The sequence below is a fragment of the Pristis pectinata genome, chromosome 14, assembly GCF_009764475.1.
Source record: "Pristis pectinata isolate sPriPec2 chromosome 14, sPriPec2.1.pri, whole genome shotgun sequence".
NCBI classification, from domain to species: Eukaryota; Metazoa; Chordata; class Chondrichthyes; order Rhinopristiformes; family Pristidae; genus Pristis; species Pristis pectinata.
The window spans coordinates 19,231,162-19,244,717 of NC_067418.1; the positions used below are offsets into that span (position 1 = coordinate 19,231,162).

Sequence of the window (13,556 nt, forward strand, 5' to 3'; positions counted from 1 at the left end):
ATTAAATGCTGGCTCAGCCTGTGAAGCCTACATCCCTTGAATGAATATAACAAAAAACTGATTGCCCAGAAATGAAAATGACAAACAACCATGATATAGAGTCAGACTTTATGAAAACAAAAATAGGCAGGGACCCTCATCATTAGGTACCAATTGAAACACAGATAGAAGTTATTAATATCTATGTCGTTAGTGCAGTTCCTTAAAGTATTCACAACCTAAGGGTTAATATTAATGCAGATGATGGAAATGTGAAATAAAAACAGAAAATGTTGTCAGGTGGCATCTGCAGAAAGATACTCCCATTTGTTACTTTTAATTGTTTCTTGTGGTTCATAATATTTTGTACTCTACAAAAGCTTTATATAGCATTTTATTCCCTTGCAAATTTCATTCTGGCATGAGACTGAAGTAGAAAAGAGGAGCAGCCATAGAAGGAGACTAAATGGATGAAAACATATCAATCACATAAATATGTGCACAGACCTAGAACAATAAACCTCTGGTTCCCTCAGCAGCAGTATATTGGTGGTTGTGCTTATCCATGGGGGCTGTCATAGAGATGTACCATCTCCTAGTTTTAGAGAACCAAAGAATCATGCAGTGTACTGGAGAAGTTCTTTGAAGAAGTAGGCAACAAAACCTTTGGCCTACTTCTCCGCTCCAAAGAAAACAAACCCAGCCTTCCCAGTGTCTCCTCATAGCTGAAACATTCCATCCCAGGCAACATCTTGGTGAATCTCCTCTGCACACTCTCCACTGCCGTTACATTCTTCCCATAGTGTGGTGATGAGAACTGCACACAATACTCTAACTGAGGCATAACTAAGGTTAAAAAAATATTGTACAAAACCCTCCTGCTCATATGTTCTATGCCCTAGCTAATTAAAAGCAAGTGTTATAGTAGTTTAATGTATGCTTGCTCTCCAGGGAGGTCTTAGAGGACCTGGGGTTTCCCTATAATTTATGTTCCTTTAAGTTTATCTGTTGATCCACTCCAACAGCAAAATCTTGCAGAAGCAATGCAATTTCACTTTTAAAAGAATTCTCACTTAAAATATACCTGTGGATGGCCACTGAAATTGTGCTTTGGTTGTGGTTGAATTGATCTGCATCAGCAAACGGGAAAGGAACCAACCCCTGCCTCCCTACTCCATGGGATTATGCCGAGACACTGGAGTTAAAGTATCCCGGATCTGTCTTTTGGGACAACAGGAGAGTTTTGTTTATGACCCCTTCCCCATTCCAGCTTCCCTTCATTTTAAAACAAAGGCTTTCATTATTTTCAAAGCTGGGTGGAAATGCGCTTGTGCTGCATTGTGCCAGATCTTTTCCTTCTCAAAGCCTTTCTGGAATTCCTGCAAAAAGACACAAATCAGGTCACAGCTATTCATTGAGCAGTTTTTGGATTGCTAAATAGAAGTGAGAAGATAGTGACTTTCACTGTGGCATAATCCATCTGTACCCATGTTTCCTACTTCAAAAACAGAATTTATTCATGTTCTGGACAAAAAGAATGCTATCCTCAGTCATTGTTTCCAGTGTCAGATAAACTCTGCAGTTATTACTAGAATTCTTTAGTGTTTTAAAGCATACCTTTCAGTAGATTAAAATATAGCACAACACTTTAAATTGCTGAAAATGACTTTTCATCATTTCAAATTAAAAAATAATTTTAACCAATTTTGTCCCAGATTGGTTTACAGTCTTTCCTTAAGCCATCCTTTATTTCTATTATCAATATTCTATTTTTCCATTATCATCTCATTTTGTTTTGCACCAATTTCACTCTTATAATAATAAAACATGGAATACTTTGCCAAACATATTGGCGGCACCAAACATTGTAGTCTTTAAGCAAAATGTGCATAAAATAGAAAAAGATGGGGCTATGGGGGAAAACACTTTAATAGGATTACCTGGTACAGATATGATATGCTGTAATCCTCTTTGGTTCTGGGTGTATCGGAAAACCTGAGTGATCTGAACTTGAGTTGTTCACCCAGGTCCTCTGAGGATCTGCCAGTCGTCAGTCAGAACTCATGATGTGACATCATAAATTGTGAACACATGATTATGTATGAAGGAAATGTTGTATGATGATGCTATAAATAATCAATTATGGACATATCTAATGCTTTAGTCACAGTAACCTGCAACAGCTAGAAATGGATACAACCGGGAAAGCTGAAGTCCAAATTGGATGTAAACATGCAACTGGATAATTTGTTTTGTGATCAGGAAGTCTTTGGTACTCATTTATTTCATTTTAATGGGGTTTTCTCTCCTACAAGGAAGTATTGAACTTGAATTGAATGTAATATTATAGCACAGAAACAGAGTCTTTGGTCCAATAGAACTATGAAAATGTTTATATTCCACCCACACTCTCTATCTCCTTGCTTTATTTCACTTTCTAACATAATGTTATAAATAGATGGTCAAAATTATGAGTCACAAAGATTGGTATATTTAAAAGAAGTTATAACTGATTAAGATAACAAGATATAATGATTAAACACAGTTCATTGTGTCAAATAGTACACGGATATAAAACATTTAGAAAACATCCAATTTTAATAACCAATTCATTTTATGTACACACATAGATATATAGCTCACACTAAACAATTGTTCTGTAAACATTTTCTATCTGAACAAAGTTAGCAGTTTCAAGACTGTCTTAAATATTACAGATTTTAATTTAGGATAATTACAAAGTCCCAAATTAGTTATGTAGCTGCTCAACAAAAATATATTATTACACAATTGGAAGACAAATGCACGACTAATGTCCAAATGCAGTATTATATTTCAATCTACTTATTTTGTTTTCCCTTCTGTTAGATGTAACATAATATTCAAAACAATTTAAAAATATTTATGCTTTTATAGTATTTTCTAAGTTGACAAAGTGGAATACAAGATATTCCTGTGAGTGCAATGGAAGTACTCCACACAAAAAAAATGCTGTTCTAGTTAAGATACTAGGCAATATGAATAATTGGGCTGGTTGTTATATAAAAAAAACAAAAGTCTATACATGAAAATTGGTTAATTCCCTAAGATTGTATTATTTATCAACTTAAATAGACCAATTTATTAGTTATTGTCACAGTTAGTTACTACCCAAGTATTTTAACCCATTGAGTACAGAAATTCCCTAATAAAGTCTACTCCTGATAATTGAAAGATATCTTTGCATTTTAAGAAAAATGAAAGCAACTTGAATTAAGCAATGTAAGTAACACAGCAAAATGGGAAGTGAAGGTGAAAACGGAGAGATCATTTGAATTAAGTAATTCTTGGTTATAGGCAGACTGTACATTGCACAACATAACTCTCGTGTTATTACTGACTAACCTAAGTTCACAAAACTAGCAAGTTGCATGCTATAAAACTAGGCAATATACAGGATTAAATAATTAAAAATTCTTTAAGAAAAATATTTTAATGTTTTTCTTAAAAAAAAAGCTCCTGTATTGAAAAGCTATAAAATGATTTCAGAGTGCTCAAAGGGTTAAAAGGCCTGGTGCAATTCCATCTCAGACAGTTAATTATATTTATTATATTAATATTCTTATCATTGGCAAAGAAAGCATCTGGCAAATATTTGAATTGTTCTTCACTATTTAACCAGGGATAAAATCTAAATTATTTTCAGGGGCAGTACAGTTTATATTTTTAATAATCCTGGAGTTTTATCAAATATTTACATATTTAAACTATTTTGTCATAATAACATAGCAAATGTCTTTGTTCGATTAACATCCAATTATTAGAAATAAAATGCATGCTTAGATGTGTAGACAATCAAGAGCTGTGGCCCAAACTTATGATCTGGATAAAATAGCACCACATTCAACTAAAGGTACAAATGCTAGGCACTCAAAAGGCTAAAAGTTAGTCATTTGGTCAAAGAAATAAACAGGCTGTGTGATGGCTACAAAACACCCTCGAGTCTTGGCTCTACTTTCAGCATTGACCATTTGTTGGCAAAAAAATGATTCAAAATAATTATGAAGAAAAGGAACAACAACAAATTGTTCATTCGCCTAGTAGAAACAATAAATCTGGCTGTAATTAAGTTTTAAGTCAATTAATTTACATCCATTGATGATGCTATAATTTTCCTCGTTTCACTGTAAGCAACACTGTCAAAACAACAATCAAAATCTCCGTGCAAGCAGCATACTAATGAAGTTTGAAGTTTGGGTCAAAGCAACAATGTTACTGGAATAGGCATGAAGATGTGGAATAGAAAACAAGTAGCAGGATATAGTACTCTGAAAGTGTTATAGGAATTTAGAGGCAATTAATAATGCTGAGGTATCAACAGAATTTGAAATACATTGGGATGTTTTCCTTTTCCTTCGTTCACAGGAGAGACATGGAGCCTCCTGTTCTTCGGTTTTGTTTTTGTGAAGGATTAGGATAGAGAAAAAAATATTTTCCAGATGTTAGTTCCAGCATCATAAAATACTTGTGATCACTAACTTACAATCATTTGGCAGATAAAGTGACATTAATTAGACCAACCAGTATAATATTTTACTTTTATATTTAAATGGAAATATCACTGCACTTGCTCTTGGGGTGGAGGACGGAATTTAAGGAAAAATCAAAACTTCTCTCAATAAAAGTAACAATAATTTACAACATACATTTATACGTAGCAGGCAAGCAGAACAGCAGAAATAGCTCAATGAAAAATAGATGGATTCAAAAGTGCCCAAGCTGAATTTTAGGGGCAATGCTGAGTTAATGATTGTGACATTATGTCTGTTACTTTCCTACATTTAATTGTGATCATCTATCTGCTGTGCTGAAAATATTTAAAGCTGTCTCACTTATAGGTTAATGTAAATTATTAACAGCATTGTGCCTTCCACTTACAGGGAATAATTGAAAAATTCTGCCCATTGTAACTTTAGCAAAAGAAATACAGAGCGTGTCTCTCACCCACAGTACACTGATTTTGTGAATCAGAGCTCTTCTTGATTCACACCCAGAACAGATATAATGATGTAAATTCAGGGTTCAGGTTAGGATTGGATTGACTCCAAATAAATTTAAATTTGACTTTATGCAATTATATGGATATTCAGGATATATTTTATTGAAGTGACTTCAACTACAGAGTAGACTTGGTAATTACATCACTTCAGTTGGAAGGGAAATTTGCCAATAACGGTAAGTTCTACTGTTTCATTTTTCTTCAGTCAAAAAATCAAATGGGGACTTGAAGTAAAAAAGCAAAATAGTTCAGACTCTAGAAATCCAAAAAGGCTACAGAAAATGCTGCAAATTGTTAGCAGGCCAGACAGCATTTCTGGAGAGGGGATTAGAGTTAATATTATAGGTAATGACTTTTCATCCTCTGAAACTCTCTTTCCCTCTACAGATGCTGCTTGACCTGCAGAGCATTTTCTGCTTTTTATTGCACTCAAAAGTTTTTGTACTTTTTCTTTGAAATTTTAAATTTAAATTTCTAGGCACAACATTTAATGTAGTGGAGCAGATAGTAAATTCTCATTTGTTATTACGATAATCGATTCTGATTAAAATAGTTGTTTATTTGTTTGCTACCTGAATTTTAATTGAAAATTTTACAATATGGTTTGATTCTCTTTATTCCCCCTAATATGTTCACTTGTCACTCAAATTCAATGAAAATTCAATTTAATGACTGCTTATACAATTGCTTATAATGATGTTGTCTGCTTCCTATTGATAACTTTCACCAGAACTTGCTCTGTACTTCCAGTTAAAAATGTAAAGTAACACTGTGACCACAATGTCGGGTTTGATAATAAAATGCTGAATTCTGCCCCATATTTATAACTAACATAATAGTCTGTAATAATAAGTAATTTGTGCTATTTAATGTAACTAGCTTGCTCCAGCCTAATATTTTACATTTCATCTAAATGTACATAGTGGCTAAAAGAGGTATCTCCTGATATCATGAGTACAGTTTGGAATTATTGATGGCAGCAACATGCAAGTAAAAAATTAGATTATTAATTGTAAATCAGTGCTTAGAGACAGATACTTAAGGGAAAATGCAGCTGGATCTGTATTAGTATTTGCCAATTCCTTACTCCTCTTTTCAAAACAAGAGGAAAATACAGTGATTCTGGTCACATTTACAACCTCAGCTGTGTCTGGATGCCAAAGTGAGGATGAAGGGGTTAACTAAACATGTCCTTTCAAAATTCACCCTTATGTAGCCGAAGTCTTACCTGAGACTACAAGGATTTTCATACTGTTCCTCAGGAGACCAAAAATTGCAAGCCCTGCATACAGAATGAAAAGCCTTTTCCAAAAGGAGTACTCTGCTCTACATACAGAATTATATCCATTTTAATAGCGGAATTCTCTACAGTGTAAAAGTAGGCTAATGCATGCCGCAGATAATCACCTGTAGATTCATGCTTTAACCAGAACTGTTCCTCAGATAAATCTGAGAATGAAATTGGGTATCAGATATTTTGAAAACACTTTTAGAGAGTTACGATCACTTGGCTTCGATCCATTCTTCTTGTGTACTGTGTTGTTTTTCAGAGGATGGATTGGTAACAGCCTGTAGTACCATTCAGTCCCAGTTGAGTTGTGTCTTGATTTTAATAGAAGAATCTGAGGCCCCATCTTGTCTGAAGCATGCTCAGTCATGGTCTGAAGTTGCCATAGAAACATTTTTTTTAAATAGAACATAGAACATGAAGGAAAAAAAAGCTATTTCCCATCAGACCTCACTTTCAGTCGAGGGTTTGCAATTGTGCTGCCAACCAGTGTCAGGCAATGGGATGCCACTTCTTTCCTGTGTGCTTGTATTTACGCTGCTACACTCTGACAGTGGTTCATCCTGTAGCAGCTGTTCTGTCTCTGTATCACCAAGCGAGTCCGTGCTGCCCTGAACAGACAGTGTTTCTGCCTTCATGCAAACGTGATCTCGAAGAATTCCTCCCCGGGTGCTCTTAATCTGTTTTAAGTCATCCCAATACATGTTGTCATTCGACAGCAAGCAGATGCCTTCGACAATTTTTATCTTCCCTTTTGTGTAACTACTGTCTGTAGCAGTCTGAAAAGGAATGGCAAACAGCTCAACTCTGAACTCAGTGACACACGGCCTTTTTATTTTTACAATTATTGCCACGCAAGCTGGCCACAGCACATCTAATTTCACAGAAGCAGTTCCCATCAACACACACAAAACAGACAGACACACCTACTAAATTTTCAGGATTTTACATTGTAGCTTCCATTGTATCAAAACAGTTTTGTGGTAGACTAGTTATGACATATATATTTCAATCCACAGGGTGCTTCACGTGGCTTGTAATTTTAATTCTCCACCCTGTTCTTCATCTCCTATGCTCTTCCAAAAAAGTTCAGTGCTGTCTCAAAAACCAGCATCTCATTTCTCTACATGATGCTCTACAACCTTCAGGAGTCAATTTCTTCAAATCATTACCACTGTTCCATTATTTTGTGCAGCAGGGTCTAGTAGTGTCTTATTGATACAGTCTTGTACTTGTTTGTGCCCGCCATTACCACCACTTTGATCACACACGCATCTATTTTGTTATTCCCCCGGAACATAAACCTCCTTTGTTCTTTCCCTCTGCTCCATTTCCCCCAGTTCTATACCCGGTCATAAACAGTTGGATCTGTAATTTCTCTCACTTTTGATGAAATATGTCATTGACCTGAAATGTCATTACTGCAACAAACTTCACAGTAAGTGACTGGGCTTCTGAGAATTTCCAGTAATTTTATTTTGCATTTTGATTTCCATTATTTGCAGCATTTTGGTGTTTGGTGTTGTGGACTGTGTGTGCATGTGTGACAACATTATATAGCACATCATGTCCTTAACTACCAATCATTTCCAGCAATATTTGTAAAATATCATGCAAAGAAATTCATCTTTCCTCACTCATGCTAATCATGCAATATAATAATTGCTGCACATTGTACTCTACTGTTTAAGTTCAGTTCTATTGAAATCAATTCAACTCAATTTCTTAATTAAACTGCAATACACAGCACAATTAGTGCAAGTGAGAACAAATATGTCCACAGTGACTCAAAATTTTAAACACTTAGGAAAAAGCTTTCTTCCCCGTTCCCCTCCCCACACAATCGGGCGGCACGATAGTGTAGCGGTTAGCATAATGTTATTATAGCGCCAGCGGCCCAGGTTCAGTTCTGGCTGCCTTCTGTGAGGACTTTGTATGTTCTCCCTGTGACTGCGTGGGTTTCCTCCCATGTTCCAAAGACATACGGGTTAGGAAGTTGTGGGCGTGCTATGTTGGCACCGGAAGCATGGCGACACTTGCAGGCTGCCCCCAGAACACTCTACGCAAAGATGCATTTCACTGTGTTTCGATGTACATGTGACTAATAAAGAAATCATATATAATTCATTATATTTTTTACTTACTTTAGGAACAAAGCCTTCATGATATTTTCTTCAGTTATTTACCCATCCTAATGCTCCTCATGCCTCATGGGGAAAAAATATTTCAAGTTGTTTTAAAACAGCCCATAGCAGTCCCTTTAAGAACCATAAGCTAATCCCCTAATAATAGTAAGCAATAGACTACTAGTGCTTCGGGTATCTGCTGATGTCACAACCCGAAAGGACAGCATTGTCCGGAAGCATCGTACATTTACTGTGGTCTTGTGAAGCCACGTTTGGGTAAAATGGAACGCAAATGCGCCAAAAACTAGATATCGCCTTTCAGTCTTAGCAGAAATAGAATGCGTTTCCAAAGAACAGGTAGCAGAGCTTATGTGGCGCAGAATTTTACTTAAGCTCAGCCAGCCATGTTTCCTAGGCCTCAGAAAAAATGCTGAGTAAACCAAAACAAGCTAAATCCTATAATGCTGGAGGAACTCAACAGGTCAGGCAGCATCTGTGGAGAAAAGCAGGCAGTCAACGTTTCGGGTCAGGACCCTTCTTCAGGGCTGAAGATAGGAAAAGGGGAAGCCCAATATATAGGAGGGAAAAGTAGAGCAGTGATAGGTGGACAAAAGAGGGGAGGCAGGGTGGGCACAAGGTGGTGATAGGTAGATGCAGGTAAGAGATGGTGATAGGCAGGTGTGGGGGAGGAGGGGCGAACAGATCGACTGGGGGATGGGTCAAAGGTAAGGAGACAAAGGGGGAAAAAAGGGTTAAAAAAAAGACTAGGAAAGGGAAGCAGAGAAGAAGGGGGAGGGGGTGTGGGGAACGGGGCTGGGGATTACCTAAAGTGGGAGAATTCAATATTCATGCCATTAGGCTGCCAGGTTCCAAGACGGAAAATGAGGTGCTGTTCCTCCAGTTTGCGCTTGGAATTCTCCTGGCAGTGGAGGAGACCAAAGACTGTCATATCAGTGATAGTGTGGGAGGGGGAGTCGAAGTGACTGGCAACGGGGAGATGCAGATCGCAGTTACGGACAGAGCGCAGGTGTTCTGCGAAATGGTCATCTAGTCTGTGTTTGGTCTCACCAATGTAGAAGAGGCCACACTTGGAGGACCAAATGCAGTAGATGATATTAAGGGAGGCGCAGGTTAATTTCTATCTCACCTGAAAGGACTGTTTGGGTCTCTGGATGGAGGTGATGTAGGGGCAGATGTTGCATCTATGGCAGGGCAATGGTAAGTTCCTGGGGTGGGAGTGAGATGGGTGTGGGGGGTGGTGGTGGAGTGAACAAGGGAGTTGCAGAGAGAGCGGTCTCTGTGAAAGGCAGAAAGGGGTGGGGTGGGGAGCGGAAGATATGCTTGGTGGTGGAGTCCTGTTGGAGATGACAGAAGTGGCGGAGAATGACGTGTTATGAGAAGTGGGAAGTGCTGGCTCCACAAGGTATCTTTCCATTCTCCATGAGATTCCGTATACCACGTCACTCAGCCACTCTCATTCCCTATACTGCACCTCTGACCCTTCCCACATTATCCTCCTCCTTACACTTCAGATCTTCACGCTGCTTAGAATCTTGATCTTCTCTCTTCCCAGGTCTCCATTAACTGCTCTGCTGTTAATCTCAACCATCTTTCCCCACAGCCCACAATACTTAGATCTTTCTTCTTCCTTACTCCTTACCCAATTTGCTCCCATGATGTGACCTGATGCTGAAGGCCAACTGCATCACAATTGACCTGGGCATATCTCATCAACAGAGAAAAGTGGTAACCAGATCCATCCATCAAATTCAGCTGAAGGAAACATGCCCTGGGTTTTCTGATGTTCCTCTACCTCCTCCACCACCAAACCACAAATAGCTCATACATAGGATCAAGAGTATAGCTCTAATTCTGAACTTAAAGGGTGCTTAATAAGGGTGCATAAATTACTGGGTAGAGATAATATTTTCATGGCAGTGATGGTGGGAATAAACATGATTGTAATGTATCACTGCACAAATGAAGCAAGAGCATTGGGGATTTCCTCAGGCAACCTTCTGATCAGGAATAAGAAGATAAATAAGCCATACACTATATTCTGCCATTCCATTCCAATAAGGTTGATCTGTAGATCCCATTTCCCCACCTTAGCTTCATTTAGCTGATACCTAATAAAAACCTAGCATGGAAATATTAATCATTATTTTAGTGGGAAAGAGATCCTCATTGCTATTATCCCTTGTATGAATAATCTCATTCCTAAATGGCCATTATCTTATTTTACAACTGTAACCCCTGTTCTGAATTCCCCCACCAGAGAAAAGTGCATCTCTGTAAGTAGCCTACAAAATTCCTTTATAATTCTAAAGACCTCAATTGTTTCAGGCCTCAGCCTTCTAAACTCAAGAGACAAAAAAACAAGCTACTGAAGCCTGTCTTCATAATTAAATCCCTTAACCCACTATATACTCCTGAAGAAGTTACATTATACACTTACAAGACTAAGAGATCCTTCTTGAAATTCAATCCCAATAACTAAGTGCAGAATCGAGTTGGGATCAAGCCAAAGTTCAACGACTATAACTTCTGGGGAGGTGAAAATCTAATTTACAGGGTTTAACCAGGCCTTCCACCATTCACTGATAATTTCAAATTCTACAGCAATCTGTTTAAGGTAAGATATCTTTATTAGTCACATGTACATCAAAACACACAGTGAAATGCATCTTTTACATAGAGTGTTCTGGGGGCAGCCCACAAGTGTCACGATGCTTCCGGCACCAACAGAGCATGCCCACAACTTCCTAACCCGTACACCTTTGGAGCGTGGGAGAAAACTGGAGCACCCAGAGGAAACCCATGCAGTCACGGGGAGAATGTACAAACTCTTTACAGACAGTAGCCAGAATTGAACCCGGGTGGTTGGCACTGTAGTGTTATGCTAACCGCTACACTACAATTTAGTTTTCACTACTGTATTTTGCTTTAATAAAATGCCACAATTATACTGCATTCAATGAATAAAACACTAAGTAGAGGCAACTCAGTAATGACCAAGAATGATCATGAAGATGAAATAATTGATCAATCAAAATTTGGAGATATACTGCAGCAATCAAACTACCCAAAAGGATTCTAAACATAACCAATAAAATAATGTGTATTTATAACATGTCTTTCTCATCCCTTTCAGACTCCCTGATCATTCTATAACCAATGAATGCAGTCACTATTCTAATATAAGAAATGCTGTGACTAATTGATGCACAGCCAGCCCTCACCAACTGTAATATGATAATGACCAATTAATCAAGTTAGTAATGCTCAATGATGGATAAATTTTGGAAAGGACAAAGGGGTTAACAACCCCGCTCTTCTTCACAGTAGGGCCATTGCATGTCTTGCACTCACCTGAAAGTACAGGCATGCCTCAGTTTGTCTTAATCAAAAGATGAAACTTCTGATCATGCTGCACTCCCTAGATTTTTTGAGCTTAGTCTCTGGAGTAGGACTTGAACCTGGAGCTTTCTCACTCAGAGATGAGACCACTATCAACCTTTATGCAGCTGATGCTTGCAATCATTAGGGTAAAATTGATGTCACACTCCAAATATGGCACTATTACAGGTGTGAAACAATCCTAAAATTTTGTGCGTTTCCTGTTTTTATTTCTGTCTTGTTATAACTAAACAGAGCTTGAAGTTAATAGGGTTAGTAGTTTAGTCAAGGAGGTTTGAAGATTGAAATTTTAATTGAACAGTCTAAGAGACGAGTTATGTGAAGAGTCTTAAAGGAGAACAATGTGGAAAGGAAAAAGAATTAGGGTGATAATTCCAAGAAAGAACCCGGAGGCCAAAAGCATACCACAAAGACCACAACAATACAGGCTTGATGTGCTATAGAGTTATGAATAATTACCAATGGAGGGTGGAATGAACCAGGCATAACCAAGCAAAATTTTGATACACTGGAGTGGAATCCAATGTAGGCTGACAAACAATGGAAAGGGATAAATGGCGTCTGGGGTAAGACAGGATGTGGCAGGAAATTTGTATCTCAGTATTATGAAGCATGGATGTGACTTTCAGCAGATGATGGCCAGGAGGAAAAATACAACATTTTGGGGTTGGAGGAAGGATTTCTTTATTGTGGAGGTGACAGGGAGCAGAAGTCAATCTGTAATTAAATGAGGCACTTGAGTTGCAAACAACCTTGTTCGTCTTGATACAGTGACTGGGGAAGTGTTGGTGTTTTGTGGTGGGGAATTAAGCTGACAGTGTTGATCTTCCCAAAATTTTATGGGAACAGAATATAACTTAACATTCAATGTTGGACAAGTAGTCTCCATCACTGAAGCATTGGAGAGGTCAAGTGAGCTTGTGGTGCGGTAAAGCTGAATGCAAAAAAATGACTTCATATACTCAAATGATGTTAACAAAGGGCAGCACAATGAGGAACTGAAGTTGGGGACAAAGAGTTTCCCAAGGTATTGATGACAGATTTGTAAGAGAGGCCATTGGTGGAGGTGACCTAACTATAACTGTATTGGTGAGCAAGGATAAAGTGAAGGAAATCCCACGGAGCTCAACAATTGAAGATAGGTACTGGAGGGGCATTCCATAACTGAAAGTGCCAAAGGCTACAGAGATACTAAGATGGAAAGATCACAGGAAGCCAATCAAACATAATTCACTTTTTTTAAAAATTGGTACTAAGGTATAATTGGTAGTTCAGTTCATTGATAACAAAATGTATAAGGCCAAATTCTGGATTCTCTGATGACTATTTAAAAATCAAACAGTATTTCTTAGTCATTGAGAAAATAAGTGTCGATCCAAGGAAAAACATAATCTAGGTTACTGTATATTTAAACAAATACGTAATTGTACCTAGCATTATTTTTGGTTTGGTTATTATTACTTGGACAGTCAAGAAATTGAAGGTTATGCAGAACTGGTGCAGAAGAGGAGTTAACGCCAGCATGGATCTGCCATGATCATCTTGAATGGCAGGATAGGTTTGAGGGGCACGGTAGCCTACTTCTGCTCCCATTTGCTTGTGTTCTTGTGTTCTATTAGCTAATAAACACTTGCATATTACAGAAGAGCAGAACAACAATGTTCACTACAGAAACATGAAGGAAGTATTCACATGAAAACTTCCA

The 13,556-nt window shown here is 37.8% G+C and overlaps 1 protein-coding gene across 4 annotated transcripts in view; it reads right to left on the reverse strand.

The window, feature by feature from the left end:
* Window positions 1–1,247: 1,247 nt before the first annotated feature.
* lrp4 (low density lipoprotein receptor-related protein 4) overlaps window positions 1,248–13,556 on the reverse strand; it is a 341,005-nt gene continuing 328,696 nt past the window's right edge. For 2 of the 4 annotated variants that reach the window (XM_052029315.1, XM_052029314.1), the window contains exon 38: window positions 2,470–7,084. In XM_052029315.1, coding sequence (XP_051885275.1) covers window positions 6,749–7,084 — 336 coding nt within the window. In that variant the 3' untranslated portion in view covers window positions 2,470–6,748. Of the gene's footprint in view, window positions 1,359–2,469; window positions 7,085–13,556 lie in introns of those variants that run through there. The other 2 variants (XM_052029316.1, XM_052029318.1) reach the window with 2 other exon arrangements.